General features: G+C 38.4%; 2 protein-coding genes across 8 annotated transcripts in view; one reads left to right on the forward strand and one right to left on the reverse strand.

Annotated features, from left to right (window-relative positions):
- The window catches only part of PANK1 (pantothenate kinase 1), a 42750-nt gene extending 35227 nt beyond the window's left edge, over positions 1-7523 (reverse strand). For 3 of the 7 annotated variants that reach the window (XM_088169107.1, XM_088169112.1, XM_088169109.1), the window contains exons 1-3: positions 7275-7428; positions 7047-7203; positions 6218-6384 (exon numbers count right to left, since the gene is read on the reverse strand). The gene's annotated coding sequence lies outside the window, so the exon portion shown is untranslated. Of the gene's footprint in view, positions 1-6217; positions 6385-7046; positions 7204-7274 lie in introns of all 7 variants that reach the window. The other 4 variants (XM_088169106.1, XM_088169108.1, XM_088169110.1 and 1 more) reach the window with 4 other exon arrangements.
- An 82-nt stretch (positions 7524-7605) lies between these two features.
- The window catches only part of KIF20B (kinesin family member 20B), a 34909-nt gene continuing 19965 nt past the window's right edge, over positions 7606-22549 (forward strand). Inside the window, exons 1-15 of the mRNA XM_014875438.2 lie at positions 7606-7681; positions 9904-10060; positions 10495-10581; positions 10707-10823; positions 11016-11154; positions 13669-13853; positions 15702-15750; positions 16417-16611; positions 17475-17586; positions 18007-18078; positions 18520-18666; positions 19118-19280; positions 20255-20509; positions 21289-21428; positions 22034-22184. Coding sequence (XP_014730924.2) covers positions 9905-10060; positions 10495-10581; positions 10707-10823; positions 11016-11154; positions 13669-13853; positions 15702-15750; positions 16417-16611; positions 17475-17586; positions 18007-18078; positions 18520-18666; positions 19118-19280; positions 20255-20509; positions 21289-21428; positions 22034-22184 — 1968 coding nt within the window. The 5' untranslated portion in view covers positions 7606-7681; position 9904. The remainder of the gene's footprint in view (positions 7682-9903; positions 10061-10494; positions 10582-10706; positions 10824-11015; positions 11155-13668; positions 13854-15701; positions 15751-16416; positions 16612-17474; positions 17587-18006; positions 18079-18519; positions 18667-19117; positions 19281-20254; positions 20510-21288; positions 21429-22033; positions 22185-22549) is intronic.

Raw genomic sequence — 22549 nt, forward strand, 5'->3', positions numbered from 1 at the left:
AAACAGAGAAAGGATTACTGCTAACAGCCTGGTACTATAGCAATTCCAAGCAAATGTAGCATGAATCTTCCCATCATCTCCAGATGCATGTTACCAATAATATTCATCAAACAATTTATTAAGAATCTGAAGTGAAAAGTTCAATCAGAGAAATGCTCTTGTAATGAGGCTTTAACAAATCACTGCTCCTGGACAGAAAGAAATACACACCAGATTAGATTTTCCTTGTCCAAATACACCCCTGACATTTTTGGTGGCCACGACTGCTTTAGACACTCAGAAGCCAGCTACACCATCCTGCCTCAAAAGGACAAAAACACATCAGATTAAAGAAACCTGCAAGTATAATACACCCTCAATCAGCACTGTGGCGTAATTTTGGGTCTAGATACATTTTTTATACCCAAAATCATGCCTCATATTTAGTTGTAACTGCAATAGCCACAAAACTATAGCATCTATTTCTGAGTCACTTGTCTTGGATAATTAGTTTGCCCAGAGCATGAGTCACCAAGTTAGAAATTAGTTAGAGTATGACTCATTTTTAAATTTATACTAATATTATCCTTAAAAAGAAAAAGGTCTCCTTTCTTCCCCCCAAACTGTTCAATGTTTTGGTTCTTTTCATAATGCCAAAATGGGCTTTATATAGAATATCTGAATCAAATGTTGAAATAATTATCCCCTTTTTATAATTCCTTTAACCCAGAAGGATCTGTCAGTAATTTTTAAATGCATGTGTTCTTCAATGCATCCACATATACAGTGAAGTGAGGCAGTATGACAGGACTTGGCAACACTATACAAAGCACCTGACTGAAACTGCAGTAAGATCCTATAATTTGTTTAAACAAGACAGGAAAATTCAGATGCACAAAACTGAATTAGCAACAATGGAATTTCACCATTTACCTCTCAATTTTTGCAAAACAGGATTTATTCTGACTACTGAGGGTGAGATTAGCCAGTACTTAGTAGCACTCAACCTTTCAGTTTCTTCAGATTTCAGCTGTGAGCAAAGTTTCAGTAAGGAAGCCTGACCTGTTTCAAAACACTGCTTATCCCTGGCTGCAGCATGTTGTGACAACAATAGGCAGGGCAGCATCAATTTGAGAACAAGATGTTAAACTACCTTTGGAAATACTCTCTAACTCTGCAAGTCTGGATATGCTCAAAGGCTGCAATCCAGGCAGGCACCTGCATATTCAAGTCCTTGCTGAAGAATAGCCAAAAATGCAATTTTACAAACAGTAGCCAATCCAAGACTGCTTAACACAAGAGAAGCAGCCCTGCCCTTCTGTCCCATCAGCATTTCTGCCTGCTCTTCTGCTGCCCCAGCATCTGTTTGGCCACATTGATCCATCGGCCGATTTGGCTAAAAATAATGGCATAAGAATGTGCCAAAAAAAAGTTAGTTGCTCATTAATCCACCTTTTGAGAAGTCACTGAGACTTCATGAGTTTTCATAGCCTTTCATCTGCTGGTCCACTTTGAGTGAAGAAGGCTGTGTTTCTCTTCAAGGACTGCAAGGAGCATTGTAGTCCAATTGCACGGCACAAACACAGGCTCTTCTACTCAAGACTACGATTTTGTTCTGTGCAGGGCAGATGTCTAGCATGTATTAAGCTCTCTGCCTTCTGTTTGTTTTTCCTCCAGGATGGCCAATGCTCAGCTGGTAGTACAGTAAAATGTAAGCCCTGGATATTTGCTATTGTCAAAGAACCATTATTTTCCAGTCTTTCAAAAGCATGTCACTGGTTAAGAATTTGTTTACTCAATGTTCATTCCTCGCCCTTTTATCATGCTGTAGGATAGCCATGGTCCCCAAAACTAGACATGAATTTTGATATCTAAGCTAAGAGGCTAGTGAAGAAAGGCTCCTCCAAAGGGTAATTTGGCTTACAATTACACAGCTTAGCTGTACCATGTAGTTTAAGTGCACCTCCAGAACAAGAATTTAACATAGGCTGAATCCATTCTGAGTGTTTCTCAGCACAGGCTGTACAGGAAGGCCAGGTTAAAACATCTGAAGGTCAGTGGTGTGACTTTCCCACTCCAATCACATCTTCATGTGAGTTAGAGCAGAAGTCCTGAGTGCCCAAAGCCAGGATGACATTCCAAGGAAAGGTACATCATGTCATGGAATGGCACTAATTCCTGAGATCAAGACAGATGGTTGACATTTGGCAAGAATAAAAGAAACCCTGTCTTGGGTGTCAGAGCCAGCAAGATGAGTAATACTACACTATAACATAGCCTGCTCCTTAGATTTAGCCCATGTTATTTGAGCAGTAAACTTCTTCCTCTTGATTCACTTCTTTTTGAAGCACCTCATATTTCTGAGACACAGAATTGTCCAGTCCTCTGGCTTCTACAGAGAACTTACAGATGTTTGTACACACACCCACCCCTTTACTGGAATTCTTTCAGCTTCTTCACCTAAAAGCTATATATTATATATATTTAGAGGTATCTTGGCCAGTTTCCCTACCTCAGAATTGCATGACTCAAGACTGAATTCATGCTCCAATTTATTTATCTTGTTAAGCTTTTAGTAAGAAGATAGAGTAACAACTGAGAATGTAACTTTTAACAAACTGTCTTTGGTAAAATTTTCTCGGGCTGTTCTGAAGGTTCTGGGACCTTTAGACAGCTATTTGGAGATTGCATTTTACACAGCACTACAAAAAAAAAACAACCTAGCAATATTCTTCAAAAAGTAATACTAAGGATTAAAGCTTGAATTTCTTACACCATAAAGAATTTCCACAAGCAGCCTGGAAGTGAAATAAAATTTCAGAAGCCTCAACTGAAATAAAACTCAAACATATGTTTCATTTTAGGAAAAGCCAACCCTGAGATTTTACCTTCAAATTATAGTTACCCTTGTTGGTATTTATACAGCTCAGCAGATGATCGAAAAAGAATCAATAACACATGGGGAGAAATAAAGTTTTACTAATAAGATTTGGAATGCAACTCCAGCCCTTAACCTGGAGCTAGCACACTGCCTGCAAATAAAATAGTTAACATCATGTATTCAAAAAAGTGGCAACATACTGGCTCAGACCTGGAAGGTAAAAAGACATTACGCAAATCTTTGCAGAACTTAGGCACAGCTTTAGAAATAATAATAAAAAAAAAACAAGAAATAAAAAAAAGCAGGAGGCATTTCAAGAAGCCAAACAAAAGTTGGATGCACAGTTCAAGTACCGTTCATGAAATATAAGCAACATACTTTAAAAAAAATCTCCTGAAGTAGCCAGTGTTTCTGGACTGTATCTTCTGTATCAACAATACAACTCCATTTTTATGACAAAAGGTTATAAGAACTTGAAATCTACAGAAAAACTAAGATGCAAGATCCAGTCTCTGGGAAAACAGTGCCAAAACTCATCCTGATTTACTCTAAGTACATATTCAATTTATTATTCCACCTGTAGAGCCATTTCTAGGAGTATGTCTTGAGGTGTCAGTATCATGCCCACTAGGAGGAAAGAATATTAACCAACTATTCAATACCAGCCATCAGTCTTCCTGCTCGTGGATTCTCTGTCAAGATTTCCAATTATGTGATTACCAGTAATTCAAAAATGCCTCATTTATAGGACTTGGCATGATCACAACCCAGAGGGTTCTGACCCGCAACTGGTCTAGCTGAGCTGTGCTCATTTACTGGGGCACAACACAAATGCCCCACAAACTAGATTTAGCTCTGGAAAAGCCACCTATGCACACTTGTGCATCACACAGCACACAGTTTAAGAGTATTCAACTTTTCTCATAAAAATACACAGAATTTCACAGAATAAAATTGTTGACTATATATTTTATTAATTCTTATTTATTATTCTATTACATATTATTATATTAGCAATATTTTTACTACTGAATACACGTATCTTAAACCCCTAAAAACTAACTACACTATTTACCATATGACTATTAGACAAAACAGATTATATATTTACAGGACAAATACCTGTGTCACAATGTGAAAACAGTTCTTACCATTTATGAGAGGTAGAAGGTTTTGATTTCAAAATGCAAGATCTGACTTTCAAAGCAATGATTATTTGTGTTAAAGCATTATAGAGAATAACTGAAAGGTTTTGGCTTAATTACAAGACTTAAAGGTTAGTTACAGCTGAAATGATCTCTAGTTCATCAAAGAATTATGCAATAATTCAGAGGGATGGAAGGAATTCCAGAAGGTGAGGGGAGAAACAGGAAGACAGAGCAGTAGCTTTTTTTATCTCAACTGCACTCTTTCCAAAGACAACGTCTTGAATTATGCAAAGCGAAAGAAATAAATCTCAGAAAATATATTTCAAATCTCCTCCTATCTAAGACAATACAGCTCTTGCTGAAGGAGTAATCCTCGGATTGCCATGCACAGATATTCACATGAAGCTCTGAAGATTTAAATGTGCACACGTAGCACATTTTTGTTACATAAAACACCAGCATGGGACCAGGTGGCCTCACTGCATCTGTGAGAAGAACAAGCATGGCAGTGTCCAGAGGACAAGCATTAAGGCCTAAGTCCAGCACCAGGTGTTACAGGTGCCTCCAGCTGCCCATCAGTGATCCCTTCCTTCCTTTCCAGGCTCCTGACTGCCTCTCTCATGTTTGAATACACTCCTGAAGGCTCCTTTTTGCCAGTGAACCTATGATTCATTTTCCAAACAGTATTTTACATTCCTAGAGCACCTCAAAGGAACAGCCTCACAACCATCTGTGAGCTCTTTCCAGAAGGTTTCCTCCTACCCCACCTGAAACCCCACAATTACTCAGTTAACAAAATTATCTATAAAACATCAGCAGTATTTGGAAACTGAGGACAGAAAGCTCCTGCCTCCCCTAGAGAGGGGACCTGATGCCTCAACCAACTGCTCTTCATCCAGCACCACAGATCTTCCTGCCCCAAAGCCACCTGTCCCCCAGAGCAAAGCCTTCCAAGCCAGGGAGCACCCATGAGAATGAAGTAGCTCACTGCTTAAAACAGATGATAAAGGGAAACATACCTACATTGCTAAAGGAAAAAAAATGTGACTCAACAGCCTGTGAAGTTAAGAGTTCATAAAATCAGCTGTATGTGCATTAGAAACCTGAAGGCAACAGATGAGAGTGGGGTAATGAGTGTACAGGATCAAATTAAAGGAAGTATGAAAAATGCATCCACCAGACTGTGCAAGTAACAAGATAAATACTGCCCTGAAAGATAGTAATTCAAAAGGGCTGGTATGGCAGACTACCAGGATTACACAATGCAGCACTTTCCTCCAAGACATCTCTGTGACAAGGAACTGGAGTGCTCTTGCCAGTTAGCTCCAAGTGACCCCTGCAGAAGGACTTGGCCTGCAGCCAGGATGAAAGGCAGGGCTGTCAGGGCATGAGGAAGCACAGCAGAACCGAGAGTGACAAGGGAAAACTCAAGTACTTGGTTAATTCCCGGGGGAAGGTGAGTTGAGTACAAAGTAACTGAAGCCAGTTCTGGTTTGGCTGCTACCTCTGATATGCTGAAGGATGCTGGGGAGTGTTATCTGTGTCTCTAATTACTCCTGACAGCAATGTAAAAGCAAGCTGAGATATGCTGTGTCATAGGGCATCATTTCATCATTGTCTCGAGTAGACTATCCACGACTTTTGAATCCTATCTCAGATACAAGGAACATAAGCTTCTAAGGGTAATGGTAACAGTCCTAACAAGTCCTTAATAAAAATATTTTCCTTTAGTGAGTACCAAATGTGCTACACAAGTTATAATCAAATAATCAAATTTCAGGGGTGAATGAGTTACTCAATGCTGTTTTAGCAGCAGAATATTTTTGTTGCAACTGGTGTACTTGCACAGACCATTAAAAAAAATATTTTGGTAGAAAACCATAAAGCTTATTTACATAGATGGAGTTTCATCATCTCCCACTCCAAAGCAGACTGGATTGGTCATGCTGACCTAATGTTTTCTTTATCATGGTTTTTGTGAAGCTGGAACATATGTCAGATTGTGGTTTAGTATGCCCTTTCAGTATCCTGATGGGAGTCCTTTGAGATTGTAGTTTAATTTAGCAGCACGTGCAGTATCATAAAAACAGTTTCAGAAATCTAAAATTCAAAAATCAAAATATTGCCTGTACAAGGAGCTTTGTGATACCCCAACTTAGCAAGAATAATTTTCTGCAGGACATAGACCCCAACGTTTTTAGGAATATACCTTGTAAAATATTCCGAGATCCTCAGTTCTCCTTTCCAACAAGTGGAAGACAACTTTCACGTTTTCTCCCAGCTGCTAATTTTTTCCCTTATTTTGAAAGTCATTTTTAGTCCTCTTCTGGAATGAAAAAGGTGATTTGGCATTAGGTAAGTTCAGTAGTTTGTATTCTGTTTAGGATAGAAACCAAAATAATTTTAAAAGGTTAGCCAGAGTCTTACAGTATGATTTCAAGAACTTTTCAGTTTTGCTAGCAAACAATTTCAAATTCAACATTGCATAATTTTCTGCTATGAAAACAGACCAACTCTTACAAAGTGGCCTACAGCAGAACTGAAATCTTTTACTATACTTCTTTTATTGATATGATACAGTCTTTGTTTAAAGAAAGATGGAATTTAATGTTAAAGACAATCTCACGAAAGCAGCTGATACAAAAGCTGTATAGGATTATTCCTTTACAGAATTGCTTGCTTTCGCTGGCAGCCTTTTCTTCAAATGAAAAACAAACATTTGGTTTTGGCAGATACTAACTACTTTCAAGTTACTTGTCCCTTTATTTAAATTCAAAACTGGCAGACATTTCTTATTAAGGCTAAAAAAATTTCTGTCTGATTCTAAAGAGAAACTCATGGTGCGTTTTCTTATCAAATTCTGTACATTTCCACACGCTGACATTCAAGAAAATTATGATCTCATTGGCATTATGACATTGTTTTGAAAATAAAGCCAAATAATTTCTCTCATTGCTGATTAAGAATTTAAATGCCCATCATGCAAACCTGGCATGCAGCAACAATTTCTGCCTGGGGAAGGTTTTAAACAAAGGTACCGTACTAAGTGTCTTCTACAGCTGTCATTTGTCAGGACTGGAACCCAGGGTAAGGCACAAGCACATCCTGATCTTAAAACGGGAGTTTCCCAGTTCAGCTGATCTCTGTTGTGGTACAAGGCGTCGAGCAGGTCACTGGCCTCTTCCCTCTCACCACCTGCACACAGTGATTATCCTGTTAATAAACAGACAGCAAAAGGCCTGTAATCACCCAGAGCTCGAACTTACACTCGTCCTTCTGCCGCATCTGAGAGAGGCGAAGTCCGGGCGCTGAAGGCAGCTGAGGGCAGGCCCGGCGGGGCCAGGGCGCCTTCCCGTGGCAGCCGAGGTCCTGCTGTCGCCTCGGGCCGGGCACTGGCGGCCCCGTGTGGCGGTGGCACCACAGCCTCCGCAAAGCCGCGGCCCCGCCAAGCCGCCCCGGGCGCTCGGACCAAGCGGGACGCGGCCGCCGCCCGAGGGCAAACCGGGCCAGGCGGCCCCGCCCCTCGGGGACTACACTTCCCATGGAGCTCTGCGCCGCAGCAGCGTCGTCCTCCCAGGAGGCCGCGCGGCGCCGTGCGCTGCCATTGGTCGGATTCGAAAAGAAGCCGCGGCCGGAGGGGAACGTGAGCCCAGGAGCGGCCGGGGCCGGGCGGGTGAGTGAGCGCGGTCGGGGCCGGGCGGGTGAGTGAGCCCGGTCGGGGCCGGGCGGGTGAGTGAGCCCGGTCGGGGTGTGTGGGGCACTGAGCCTTCGCCGGCAGGGCGGTCACGGTGGTTGTGAAGCGGGGCTCGTGGGGCCGTGAAGCGGTGTGGGTGGTCTCTATGGTGGCCGTGCGGAGCCCACTCCCCCTGGCTCATCCCGCTGCCATCCCGGTTACGCGGGACGGGCTGTGGGGTGTGAGCAGTTTTAGATGGGGCCTACAGGGCCTGGGTAACTCCAGCCCTGACCGTGCTGCTGCCGGAGCCGCGGCGGTTGTGCCCCGTACGAAGAGGCAAATAGCGTAAAGCTGGAGGTGAAAGGTTGATACCTGCAGAGAAGAAAGTTTCCTTTTATTTTTTTTTTTTTGGGGGGGGGGGTGTTAGAATCGGTGCTTTAGGTTTTATGTAAGCTGCCAGCCTTACTGTGTGGTTTGGAGCTCTTTGTACCTTTTGTTGCGCTGCCTGGCAGCACCACAGGCTGTGTGCGTGCTGTGGCCGTGCTTTGCTGTGTGGGCCTCTGGGGATCTCCTTCTTTTAGGGTGTCTGCAGCTCTAAATTCTATTGCCACGGTTAGCAGGCTTATAATAATGCATTCCAGGACACGAGTACCTTTTAGTGCCTGCAGCCGGGCAGTTGTTCACACCGGAATACCTGCAATACTTGCAGAGCTGTGTGACTCAGCGTGGAGGCAGTGCTTGAACCTCTCCGTTCTGACCGCCGGGCTGTGCAAATACTTCTAATTCTGGCTTTGTGTACACAGCTTAACGCTTGTCTTTTGCTACTTAAGGAAAAAGGTACAGAGTGAGAGCATAATCTTAGCAAATCACACTTTAAGCATAGATTTAAAGCAACTAAAATGTCAGTCATCTAACAAATATGCTGCCTGTAAAGGACTGATAAGAGTTTTGCAGTGTGGCTTTGTGTAGCTGATAAATAGAACTTTCAGATAATGACAGCAAGGTATGTTTCATTCCAGCCACAGCTTATTCACAGGTCAGTCTTTGTTCAAGCCATGATAATATTTCAGTCAAGTTTTTCCAGGTTTTCATAGAGATGCTAGGCCAAAAAAAATTAGATTAGAAGAAACATTAGATTAGGAAGTAAACAGTGGTGCTTAGTTTATGTATAGCTTTATCTCATTTGCAGCCTGGTGGCATTTGTCTAACTGCTTCAAGTTGTGTCTGGCTTTTGCCGCCTAGATAGGAAGACTGAGCCCTTAAGTGTTTTGACACTGAGATGCAGACACATCTCAGGTTTTATCCTGGGGGAAATTGAAATGGGACTGCATTATAGGCAGGAAACCAACACTCTTCCTAAGCAAAAGGGTTTTGAACCAGTCCTACTATGCCCATTACTTTAATGAACGTTGCATGCTCTCTATTAGTATTTAGTAAAACAACTTGTATGCTTTCCTGTAGCCTAGACATGGTAATGCAGCACTAGAAGACTCTTGAATTGTTATGTCCAAAGCTTTAAAATATAGGAAGTCTTGTGGTAAGTGTCCGGTTGCTGGATCCCTTGCTGCCATAGTCTATTAGTAATTGCCCAGTGGGTTATTTTAAACTTGATCTGTAAAAAAACCCTCTCACATCACAGGAAAAATTAATAGGAGAGTAAAATGCAGAAAAAAATACTAATATTTTACAATAACATTCCCTTTTTAATGGCTATTTTGAAATTTGCCTATCTGTCAACACTGAATCATTTTACTTTTATTTTCTGTAGCAAATTTTCACTGCTCAATTTGTGAAATGTACAGAAGGAAGTATTTTATATATTAATAAATTAATTGCTGAGCTGTAAAATTACCAAAAAGCAGTACTCTAACTTGTACTCTGGCATGAGCTTTTCTAATATACTAGTGCCTCTTTAATAGCATAAAATTATCTATTAGTATTTGGAATGTCTCTGAACTGTGTCTTGTATTAAGCTCCTCTGTGTTATCTTTATAACACCAAGTATTTGTCAAGTTTAAAGAAGAGTGGATGTTCTTGATTCATGATGCAGGCCCCCTTTCCAGCCATCAGAAACTTGCTATGTAAATTATGAACAGGATAAAGAAAACTTCTTTCTTAAAGAAATTGCAATTACCAGTTTCAAATTGACTCATCTCCTAAGGGGCTTTAGAAGCTCTGTTACGTGATCAGAGAGCACAAAATAGCTTTATTTTATCCTGCAGAATGGAACCGACTTTGGATAATGAGAAGTTTTACAGACCATCCTATATTGCTAGCATTGAGCCATCTCCAAGAGCAGGACCAGTAAGTGTGGAAGATATTAAAACAGATCTCTCCTCTGAATTTTCTTTGGTTTCTTCAAGCTCAGACACAAGCCAGGTAAGAAAACTTCACTGTTCGGACATTTATTTTAAAAAACATAAGCTTAGTCCTTTCACAGATAAAAGTCAGACTTTTACAGAGAAGATGAAAAGCTTCTTTGTTGTTTTTTAGTTTGAAGAAGGTGCATAGGATTTAGACTGACTTGTGTGGCACTGCATTGATGCTCTGTTGGGCACTTCAGTTTTCTGTGAATGAGGCTGATTGCCAGTTCATATAATGTTTTTGTTGGCCTGAATGCAGTGTTTACATAAATGTAAACATTGCAAGATTAACTCACCACAGCAAGCTTCTGCAGGGCCCTAAGCACTTGTAAAAGCTGATCTAGTGAAGTAGTTTTGCTTACCATGTTACTATATGTCTGTTCAAAACAGCCAGATGAAATAAAACTAGTTTCATGTGCTAATTATTTCATGTTTTAATTTTTTTTTAAGAGGAGCAGTTTGGAATCTAAGGGACACATACAAGTTTGCCTGCGTATCAGGCCATTTACATCGTTGGAAAGAGAAAATGGATCACAGGTGTGACATTTATTCAGTTTAAAAATGCTTAAAGTTTGTTTTGTGGGGGAGTTTTGTTTGTTTTTCCTGTAACCTGAGCTCTTTTAAATCTCTTCATGCCTGCATTGCTTGTTTCCTTTTAATAGGACTGTGTTTCACTTGAAGATTCAACAAATATTGTACTGAAGCCCCCACAACACTTTTTGAGTCGACTAAGTGAAAAAACTTCAGGACCAATGTTACAGAAGTTCACTTTTTCGCAAGTAAATGACTTGTCTTTAAATGTTTTTCAACTATTTCTGTTATAGGTTGTTTTAACTTACATTATTGAATACCAAGCAAACTGTGTTTTTTAACTTTATAGTCTTTAAGATTATAAACTAACAGAATTTAAAAGATTCTTTAAAAGTCTCTAATAATTGCTCAAATTATAAATATTTCCTGGTAATACTCAGGTGTTTGGACCTGAAACAACCCAAGAAGAATTCTTTGAAGGTACCATGAAGCAACCAGTGCAAGATTTCCTAGATGGATATAATCGTCTTGTTTTTACATATGGTGTAACAAATGCTGGGAAAACTTACACTTTCCAAGGTAAAAGTAGAAATGAGTTCTTGCAAGCATTTTCTTTTTTTTTTTTTTTTTTAAAGTAAGGATTACTTCTAGCAGAAACATTATAACTTTTTCCTTCATTTAAAATGAAGTCTCTATCTATTTGCTTCTCTAATGGTCTTTCAAAGTCTCCTTCTGTAGCAAATTTAACTGCCAACAGACAGTCACTACCTGAGTTAACCTAAAGACATTGTCATATTACTTTGTAAGGTTCTGTAATTTCAACTAGATATATGTGGTCTATTTTTCTCCAAGTATCTCATACCCCAGGGGAGTTGGAAAAAAAATCATATTATATATAACAGATTTTGAAAGGTGTTAGTCATTCTACACCAGACTAGCATTTTCTGGAGTTTTATTATCATAAAAGGTATATGCATAAATAAGAGATAATATTTGAGTGTTTCAACTATTATTGGCAGAGGATAAATGTTTTGAAACTTATTTGACTATTTTCATGTATTTCTGTCTTAGCTTGAGTTCCCAAGCTTAATAATATTCTAGGAAGCCTTATCTCCTGGTGCACTGTTTCTGTTCTATTAAAGCTCTATATACTTTCTGGTCAGAAGATGTCATTCTTTAGTTATTTTTCAAAGCATTTTAACAAATGAGGTGATTTGGTTCACGTTGAAACAGTTTCTTTTATAATTAAATGGCAGATCTAGATTGAATATCAGTTATTTTATACAAAGAAACAGTAGAAGGACGATGAGTTGTGTCGCTTGAAGCTAATCTTTATTGAAGTGACAATATTTTCTAAGCAACCTTCTGTTAATTGGATTGTAATTAAAGACTACTGCCAGTCCTTTCAGTTATCATTTGTCTGGGGCAAGAATGGGAACGTTCTTTTCTGTCCTAATAAATAAAGGTAAATCACAAAACCACAACAATTCTTCATGTGTGTAGTCTCCTGTGCTTGACTGATATCTTGGGTTTTAGCTTTTATCTTTTTCAGAGTCTCTGCTGCTTAGTGTTTAACTCTGAAACTTCATATTAGGTGTTAGTAAGTTCTCTCAGGGTAGTTAGACAAAACAATCCCTTCCTAGCTAGAGAATCAAGGGCACCTGGTACCAAAAAGCATGAACAATGTTGAGGGAAAGGGGGCAGTCCAGGGGGCTGAGACTTCATAGCCTGGGGCTGTGGTTGGATAATTGACCCCAATATGTAGATGAACCAAAACTTTTAAAAAAGTGCAAAAACTCATGACCAGGATCCATCTTGGATTTGCTTTGGGTGTAGCCCCAGCCAGGCTCTTGCACTGCCCAAGGTGTATCCTTTCAATAAATACCTATATTATTCCTTTTGCTCTGTCTAGTCTCCGTGCCAGGTCAGCCTTTCCAGGCATCAGGCTAGTTTGGGGTATATTGTATGGGGTTTCTAGAATTTTTGATTGATACTTTTTAGACTAGAAGCTTTTTCATGGTTTTATATTTTAGGACTTTGATAAAAATTGGCAGGACAGAATGTTGCTTATTGGGTACCATGATGTACTCTTCTGTTATTGCACTTTAACATGGGAATTGGTATTCAGTCAACTGTCAAAGGACCTATTCAGTCAACTGTCAAAGGACCTAAGTGAAGGATGAAGCAGGTTTTTAGGACTTTTTCTCATTCACTAGTGACTGTTCCTTTGTTCATGTTAGGTTGAATAACAACTGGCCTTGCAATCAACAAGAAATTATTAGAGAGGAGATGAGGAGAAACAAATATAATGCAAGAGTACTTGAGTTTAATGTGGTATTTGGCTACTAGCTAGAGATCTGAATGCCATCCAACTTGTTTGTAAGTTCTGACTTAGTTGATGCAGCTAGTGCTGTAACTATTAAATGTCCATCTGTCTCAAAAGCAGGAGAAATTATCAGCCCGAGACAGGGCAGTAGTTCTTCTTCCACTATTCTTTCTCTTGTTTAGAAATCAAATGTAAGAGAATCCTTTTTAAACTTGCATTTGGATGCAGAAGGATGAAGTGTGCACTGAGGCTTTTGACTCCTTGTCTCTTAGGTAGAAAAGTAGTAGGAGTGAGTCTTTGCAAGGCTTCTAGAAACTGTTTTGAGAATTCTGTGGAATTGCTACAGGACTGCAGCTAAGAGATCATCCATGAGTTTTATTTCAAGATTACTTCCTTGAGAGAGGGAAGGCAGTTTATGAAATACAGATGAAAAATTGCAAAACTTTATCAGATGTTTGTTGGCTGTGGGTTTTTTCTTTTTTTTCCCTTAAGGCTAAGCTTATGCAAAATACTGCAGCAGGTTGGTTGGTTGTTTTTTTGTTATACCCATTACTGATATAGAGCACGAACTGTTACTGAAAGCCAAATACTTTTCAAAACTCTCTAATGATATTTTTGTTACCTTGAGAATACAAAGCAAACTCCACTTCTTGCTGTAAGTTATCTTCAAACTCTTCATGTATGCCTTGAGATTTATATTATCTTTTTGTCCTCATTTATCCATATACCTTGTAATAACTGGATTTTTCTCTTGTATATTCTTTCAGGGACAGAAGATGATGTTGGTATTCTGCCAAGGACTATGGATATGTTGTTTAAAAGTATTCAAGGAAAGCTGTACACAGCAATGGATCTCAAACCCTATCGGTGTAGAGATTATATAAAGCTCACTGAAACCCAAGTGAGAGAAGAAACTGCTATTAAAAATTCATTACTTCGTCTAATAAAAGAGGTGGGGAGCACTTCTTTCTATGTTGATGCATCTTTAGATAGCTCCATGTTCATGTGGGAAGAGACTGGCTGTATAACCATGGATGTGTCTATTTGTTGGCAGCCAAGCATTCAGATTAGCAGTAAAGTGAGCAGTAGAGCTGATGAACCCTGTTACTGGGAATTTTTGTCTTATGGCCCAGTTCTTCATGGGCATGTAAACTCTAAGCTTTTTTTTTTTTTTTTTTTTTTTCCTGTAGCTTGGGCACCGTATAATTTATCCTTTGGGATTACTGGTGTTTAATAAGAACTGAATGTAAATAGCCCCTTCTTTATCTGTGAGGATGCTAGTAGGTCTGATCTATTAAAGAACATACTGTCTTTCAGGATACTTGAAAGAAATTAATGGTTTTGAGGTCGTTGCCCATTCAGTTTGACAAATCCTTAAAGGAAGCAAAACTGTTTGAAGCAGCAGAGCTATAGAGCTAGTGGACTTAAAGGTTTGAATTAAAGATGGGTTTCTGGTGAGCTTTTTACTTACAATTCACTGTTGAGCAGTCCAGAAATACACTCCAATTTTAGGAGCTGACTGAAATTCTGAAGCTGTTTAGTCCAATTACAGTTATGGGGAATTTGTATTTTGTATAACCATACTTTTTTTTTTTTTTTAATGAAAAGAATTAAGCATTTCCCTTGTGGTATGCAAGGTTGTAATAGCTAATATTGAAATGAAAAAGTAATGTATGTATCTGTTGCCTTGATTTCTATTCATTGGTTAACTGGGCTCCAGAGTGGAAGCTAGGTGGCAGCAAAATTCTATGACTTCACTAGCATAGGAGTAAATTAAATCTAGCTCTGTCAGCTTTCAGAAGGGACTTCAGAAAAACTTCTCTTGTGTGTTTGAATGCACCTTCTAGTTTCTGAAACTGTTAATAAGAACAACACTTAAACCTACAAATTTGCTGGCAAGGTTGAATCTACTGCAACAGAGGTTTGTGTGGGTGTTTCATGTGGATAAAACCTAATACCTAAATTTTTATTTAAAAAATTAATTATGAAATATACCCTGGCAGAACACCAAAAACACCTGAACCAAATCATACCTGTTTTTTATTTCATGTTAGTTCTCTTAAGCATGCGTATTTTAGTAAGTGGATTTCATTTCTTTAGGCACTTCCACTTGCAGTTCTGTGTCTGAAAAAACCTTACTAACCAAAACTATAATCTGTGAAGGGAGTGTATGTGTGAAGCTCCTAAGCTCTATCTGCAGTTATTTGGTTTACTTTTTCTTTAATAGCAAAAGGAAATTCTTCCTCTTACTAAAACCTGGACTTTATTTCAACTGTATAATTTATTTCAAACATATATCATGAAGCAATAAGTTGCTCATTTCAGTTTTTAAGTGAATGCTGTTGTACATTTACCTCTGGTTCTAAGGGTTAGCCAAGCAAGCTGGAAAAATATGCAATCCAATACTAGCAAAATACCAATAATAAAAGAATTCAGAGTTCTCTGGATTTACTAGATTAAGACTAATGTTTAAACTGCAACTGGAGTCCTGAAATTCTCTTCTGGAAACACCCTGTTTATGTGAGGGGTTCCTCCCCTTCTAGTTTTCTGTGGCCAGACTGTTTCCAAGTCAGCAGGCTCAACTGCTGTGTACTGGTGTAAGGGTGCAGGGGTGAGCATGAGGCAAGAACAGCCCTGTCAATAGCGGAGTACAGGTGCACTGAACTACACTTGGTGTGCAACCAGGATCTTTCAAGTGGCATATTGTGATCATGCTGTATTCCCATTTTGTAATACAATAGACCTGTTAGAAATAACTTGTACTGTCAACAATATATTTAAAGTTTGCTTTCCTTTGCAGGTAGACCATCAGATTAACACTAGCAACAAAGCACCTATGGATTCTCAGGGTATGTTTTATATGCAAGTCTTGCAGTTCAAGCTGTCAAATAAGCCTTCTTAAGGTCAATAACTGACTTCTGGCCTATGTTAATAAAGTGACTTCTTGTCAGTTTTATATACCTGTGAATTGGATAGTGAGCAAATAATCTGGGCAGAAAATGCAAGGATAAAATGGTTAGAAGAATATCTGAACAGGCATTAAGTGAGCTGAAGTTACAGTGAAGAAAAGTAGTACCACTTATCCTGTGGGTCCTAGTGGTATCCTGACAGGCTTTTAGAGTACTTCTATGTAATTATATAAACTTCATTCTAGCATTTAAAAAACTACCTAAATACTAGGTTTACATTAAAAAGTCAAAATGAAGTGTCTTGTCAGTTTAGTTTTGGCTTTTAAAGATGAAGAGATGTGACTAATTCTAACCGAGCTTTATGTGGTTGATATAATTTAAAAGGGGAAAAGGAAGCAGTAGTGTAGTCTCTTCCAAGTATGTAAGTTAACCATATGACTTCCAGATATTTAAGAAACGAGGTGGGACCTTCAATGGATTTTTTGAATGGATTTTAGATTTTGAGTGTTTTTTAGAAGATTTGTTGCATCAGTTTTTACTTATTAATTTTTTAATGAAACTTACTCTACTAGGTTTATATTGGTTTGAATATTTTGTAATTGGCAGATTTGGAAGATATCTCAAAAGACTTGGAACAATCTATCACGACTGCAAGAAACTACATCAAGTTTTCTGTTTGGGTTTCATTTTTTGAGATTTACAATGAATGCTTTTATGATCTATTGATTCCTATATCAAATGACAAGAAAAGAAAAACACTGCGCCTTGCTCAAGACATCAAGGGATGTTCTTTTGTAAAAGGTGAATAGAATTCATTGCAAATTGATAAATGTGATTTGAAAAGCTGGTCTACCTGTAATGATGTTTAGATTAGAAAACTCAATAACAAAGTTACTATGATCTACATGCATAGAAGTGTCTCTACCTTTAATAGTGTTTTATCTTTTAACTGGAATTGTTAAAAGCCTCTGCACTCCACTGCCTTGATATTTCTTTAAAATTGGAGAAATATTGGAAACAATTGACAAATTTTTTAGTGTTTTACTTTTTTCCATTTTCTTAAAAAAAGAGGCCTGTAGTTCTTAACTGAACTTATAATTGTCTCAACAGTTTTGTAGATTGTTGTTTCTGGGATTTTTTCAGTATTCCTGTAGAGAAGCAGACTTCAGACATAGTGTCATCATATTGCAGGCAAAATTCTTCTGTTTTTTTTCAGTTAAGCTGGTGATCATGAAAGATATCCATAGGACTTCCCCTTCCTCCCTTTACCTCCCTTGACTGTGGTATAAATTGAAGAAGCTGTTCTTTATTTTAGGATTTAGAAGGCAGAGTTCTGCCTTGCTGAATATGACTATAGGGCTTTCTACTCATGTTAGACCTTACTTTTTTGACTTCTCTGTGCTCAGGCTAAGGTTACTTGCTTAATTTGAATGGAACATATTTAATGTGCTAATAGAATCATGAAATGATGTGATGTACTTGCCCTTCCTTTCATGTTAGAGAAAGCATTTTGATTTGTCATCACAACTTCTGTCTGAAGCAAGTGTAGTAAAATGTTTCTATGCCTCAAGTAAATGTAGCGTCCTTGCTGTGCATACATTACTAAAATAAGTATTATGGGGATAATGTTATCTAAAAAACTATCATATTTCTTCTTCCTGAAGATCTGCAGTGGGTTCAGATTTCTGACTCTAAAGAAGCTTTTAAACTTCTAAAACTGGGATTGAAACACCAGAGTATTGCAAGCACAAAACTAAATAATTGCTCCAGCAGAAGGTAAGAAACATTTTAAATAGCATTGGGTATGGGATGGTGAGTGGGAGGAAGGAGAAACTGAAACATGGTTTATGGTTTTTAGGAAGGGAAGAGGCTTTAACAAGATTTCTAGATTTCAGTTTTGGTGTCCTTTAGCAGTATGTGACACAATAGTTTAAGCCAAAGGGATTCAATCCTTCTGCAGGGTGAACGTGTATTTTGTCAAAGACTATACAAACGCGCTTTTTTCTATCTAAATATCTGGGGGAAAAGCAAAATACATGCTACATAAAGATCTCTTTAAAAGTTTGTATCTGATTGTGTATGCTTAGGTATATCGACAGATCAAACATTTTGAACAGGTGTTGTGGAGGCTAAAATTATTTTGAAAGTATTGATCTACTTTATCACTTCTCTACTGATTTCAATTTCTCCTTTTAGTCACAGCATATTCACAGTTAAAGTACTCAAAATTGAAGATTCAGGAACACCAAGGGTGACCCGAGTCAACGAGTAAGTCCAGAACAGTCTGTCTCCTGTGGTGCAGCTGTCAATTACCTTCCGTGTTGATGTGTTAGTGCTGCACTCAGTGCTCGCTGGCAGAGCCTCCTCCATGTGTGGTGCCTCCCCGCTTCCACCCTCATACAGTACTTGGCCCTTTCCCCCAAGGCATCAGGTGTCAATGCTCTTCTGTCTTGTCACCTCTGTTCAGCACAAGGTTCTGCCAGACTTCTTTACTTCTGAACTTGTGTGAGTCCCCAGAAGGAAGAGGGTGAACTGGTGGTGGGTGGGGTGGAATAGGAAGCATGTAGAGCAAATATTTAGCAGAAAATAGTGGAAGATTTAATTAGGGAAGCAAACTTGTGAAGGATGAGGAAAAGTGATCATTTTTTCAAGTGGATAATTTGTGCATCTTTAAGGTAATTAGTGATTTTTTTCCTTGTCTGCTTTCAGATTGTCATTGTGTGATCTTGCTGGTTCTGAAAGATACACCAAGACCCGCAATGAGGGTGACAGATTGAAAGAGAGTGGAAATATAAATACCTCTCTCCTGACTCTAGGCAAGTGTATTAATGCACTCAAGAACTGTCAGCAGTCAAAGTAAGTCCTTTTATGAATTGCCCTCTGATTGTGGTTTTTAGGTATTGCCTACAATGATTAAAAGCTATTATTTAAAATATATAATAGTAACACTTAGTAACACTTAAATTTTTGGTAGGAAAAAGGTTTAGATTGCTGGTGTCTATACTGTAGTCTTGTTCATGTACCAAAGCTATCTTTAAATTTGCCTTGTTTTGCTTTTTAATTAATTCACTTAAATTATAACATCCATTAAATATCCTTAAACATCATAGATATTAGTGATTTTACTTGTTCTGAGCTTGACTTATCAAATAAACTTTGGAATAAATTTAAATTTAAAATTTGTTTAAAACACCCTTGTCATTAGTGCCATAGTAAGAGTGAGACTTTCAAGTCTTCAGGCTGGATTGTTCTTACACTGACTGGAATTTACTAAACTTCTGATCATCTGTTCTTCTGTCTTTTAAAGATTGCAGCAGCACATACCCTTTCGGGAAAGTAAGTTAACTCATTTCCTTCAAGGATTTTTCAGTGGAAAGGGAAAGGTGTACATGATAGTAAACATCAGCAAATGTGCATCAGCATATGAGGAAACGCTCAATGTGCTGAAGTTCTCAGCCATTGCACAAAAAGTAAGTGTGGTGTAGTCTACTTGTTGATCAGTAACTTTGACTTGCTTTTAAAAGAGCCTCACTTTTCGGCATATGAATTTAGTTACTGGATTTTTGTGTCATACTGCAATCATATTTCTAATTACACTGGATTGAGCTTTATATCTTAGAGCTTTTAAAAAGACTTTATTGGGACTTTTTTTTCCTTTGGAGTGTGGGGGTGGAAGCATCCACTGGAAATTTGTAATTCCTATGAAACATCTAGCTTAATAGGAAAATTACTATATTTGGAAGAATTTCCCTGAGATCTGGGTAAATTTCTTCTGCAGATATGTGCTCTCACTTCTTGCTGTCCCATATGCTACTGCCATCTTAGCTTGGCTATTGCTCATCTGAAGTACTAATAAAATAGATTGAGCATCAAAGAGTGTGAAAGGTCATCTTTATGTTCACAGAGGTTTCAGTGGGAAGGTGGAAGCAGAGTCAGTAGAAGTAAGTGCAGTGCTGTAACTTTGGCCAGGTTGGAAGATGGAAGTGTGGAGGATCAGTGCTGTAGCTTTAATGGAAGCCATGGAAAAGTTTTGTTGACAGTTAAGTCCGTGCCTTTGGCGTTTGGGCAGGTTAAATACAATACCAGAAGGAGCAGACTGTAATGGTTATAGAGCTATTAAAGAAATAGATTTTATTGTGTAGTGTTCATGTAATGCAGCTGGAAATTCAAAGTACAGGAAATGGACAATCTCTTGCTGCCTCTTGTAGGTTATCCAGTTAGTGGAACTTCATGTTCCTGAGATCCAAAGAAGGGTTAGCCTATGTGACAACTTTCTACTCTAGCTGGAAACTGGTCTAAGTAGTGACTCTGAACAGAGGATAGATAGATGAGCTTGGAGAGTGCTCTGCTCAGGATACCTATAGGAGAGTGCAGCAGGTCTTTCAAGTGCCAATGGAGCTTTAAAAAAATACCAATAACTTTTTGTTCTTGATTTTCTGGGTAGGTTTTAGTTATGGACACATCTATTCTTCCCCAAGATCAGTCATTTGGCCAGAAATTGGCTGGAGAATCATCACTGCTTAATGTCAGTAGAATGCCAATCCCAAGGAAAAGAGCTACTATCCTATGGGACAGAACCTTGGAAGATGTGTTTGAAGATGATGATGATGAGATGGAGGAACAGCCCAGTGTGTCAAGAGAAGAAGCAGTGCAGGAAAATGCAGAAAATGAAGTTGTTATTGCAAAAGAAAAATATATGGTATGTGCCAGAGCTACTTTAAGAATTAGTATAGCATGGAGCTTTGAAGCAATGTATTCTTCTGGTTTCCTCTCCATCTCACCCTTTTTTCTTCCCCTCTCATCACCTTATTCTACCTAAATCCAGTGTTTGGAACTACAGGTGGGATTACTTATGCCTTGGTGCTTATTGTGGGAAAACTATGAGTTGTGTCAAAGTGCAAACTGAGCAAGCAGTTTGCAAAGAATTTGCAAATCTGCAAGAATTGCAGATTTGGCTTTTTCTTTTCTTTTGGTACCTATGGTCAATGCACAGAAGATATTAACTGTTTTTTAGCAACACAAGATTGTTCCTTTTTTTTTTATGCACAAGAAAACTCTGGACACTGTTCTTTAAGAAACAGCAATTTTAGTCACTTCTGGGGAAGACGAGTGGGGGAATAGGATTAGAGACCATTTTGTGGAGGTTGCATTAATACCCAAAAAGGGACATCTGGAAAAAAAAGGGCCAAATTCTGTGGATCTTAAGCCTATCTTTAAAGATAACATTAGGAATTTTTATTATAAACTTGGTGTTCTTTGGAAATACCCACTCTGTGCAAACCTAAATTGCTATGTTAGTACCAAACAGGCATTGCAATCTACTCATAAATCCTTCTGTTCATGAATAAGCTAATAAAAGACCTGGAAAAACTTTTTCCAGCTGCAGAGAAAAGTGTTGTAGTGTTGGAGGAATGGGAACAATCTCACTTGTGGGAAAATATTTCTTAATGAGAAGCATAATACTAATTGTAATTTTAGATGCTGGTGAATCTGGTAGAAGAACTGAGGAACAAACTTATTACTGAAAAGAAAAATAAGTTACTGCTGGAAATCAAAATTCGTGAAGAAGTGATACAAGAATTTACGCAGTATTTTGCTCAGCGGGAAATGGATTTCAAGTAAGCTGCTCTAAGTGGGTTTAACGCTACTTGTTAAGAAAGTGAAAGTAAATTTACTTATTTCTTAAATTTCTCTTGGTTTTAAGAGACCACAGTCTTTTGCTAGATCTTATCTCCTACTGCATCAGTTAATGTGTTGGTTTCTGTGTGAATTATGAGCTCAGGAAAAATGCTCTTTAGAAAAGGCTTTGGTTTTTCTCTGGGATGGGTACAAGCATGTGTATGGTTTGTAAGCAGTGGTTTTTACCCTGTAGAACTCTTTCTAAGGGAAGAGCTGCTTTGTTAAGGTGTAGAAAGAGTGACATTTGTAAATTCTTTGGTTCCTTTTTTAGTTTTAGTGATACTCCAAACACAGTCTGTCTCAAGCAGCTTAGAAAAAATGTTTTTTGTAAAGTGCTATCCATAATTTGTGTACTTGTATCCCTCTTATTCTTCTGGTATGTGTGAAATATACTTCTGGTTTAGGATAGCAGCATTGTTTTGTGTATTGTTTTGTTGTCCCGCAGTAATGAAGAAAGAATCTTTGTTTATAGGCAACTGTGCTAGTAACTTTTTAGCTTCTCTCATGGCAAGCTTTTAGCTGATTTGATTTTTTTCTACTCTAGAGAGTGCCTTTCTCATGAACGAGCACATCTTGAAGAAAATTCTGAAAAACGCCTGGAAATCTTCAAGGAACTTGTAAATAGTTACACTAAAAATTCAGATGAAAAGAGTAAATTACAAGATCAGCCTTGCAGTGATCAAGCTGGACCTCTGGTATTTTCATCTGTCTGTCCCAAATGTCTTTTTTACTAACTATGTGTTATGGTCATGGTATTTCTCAAGAAACACCAAGGGTGGTTTGAAGGAATTGCACACAATGTAACAATTGCCCTCAGCAAGATATAGTTATCTTATTTAATAGATGAGGTTACTGAGGCTGGAGATTCAGCAGTTTTTGGGGTTTTCTGCATTTCTCCAGCACAAAGTGACAATTATTCTATACAAAGAAACTGGGGGGAAATCTGCAGTTTTTTGTGCTATAAAATCCATTGCATTTAGTGCTGATTTACTTTGAGTCTGACTTCTTAGGCCCCACACGTGGACTGTGGTGGAGTAGTTGCAGATACCTCTCTCTTAGG

The sequence above is a fragment of the Sturnus vulgaris genome, chromosome 8, assembly GCF_052056855.1.
Source record: "Sturnus vulgaris isolate bStuVul1 chromosome 8, bStuVul1.hap1, whole genome shotgun sequence".
In the NCBI taxonomy this organism is placed as follows: domain Eukaryota; kingdom Metazoa; phylum Chordata; class Aves; order Passeriformes; family Sturnidae; genus Sturnus; species Sturnus vulgaris.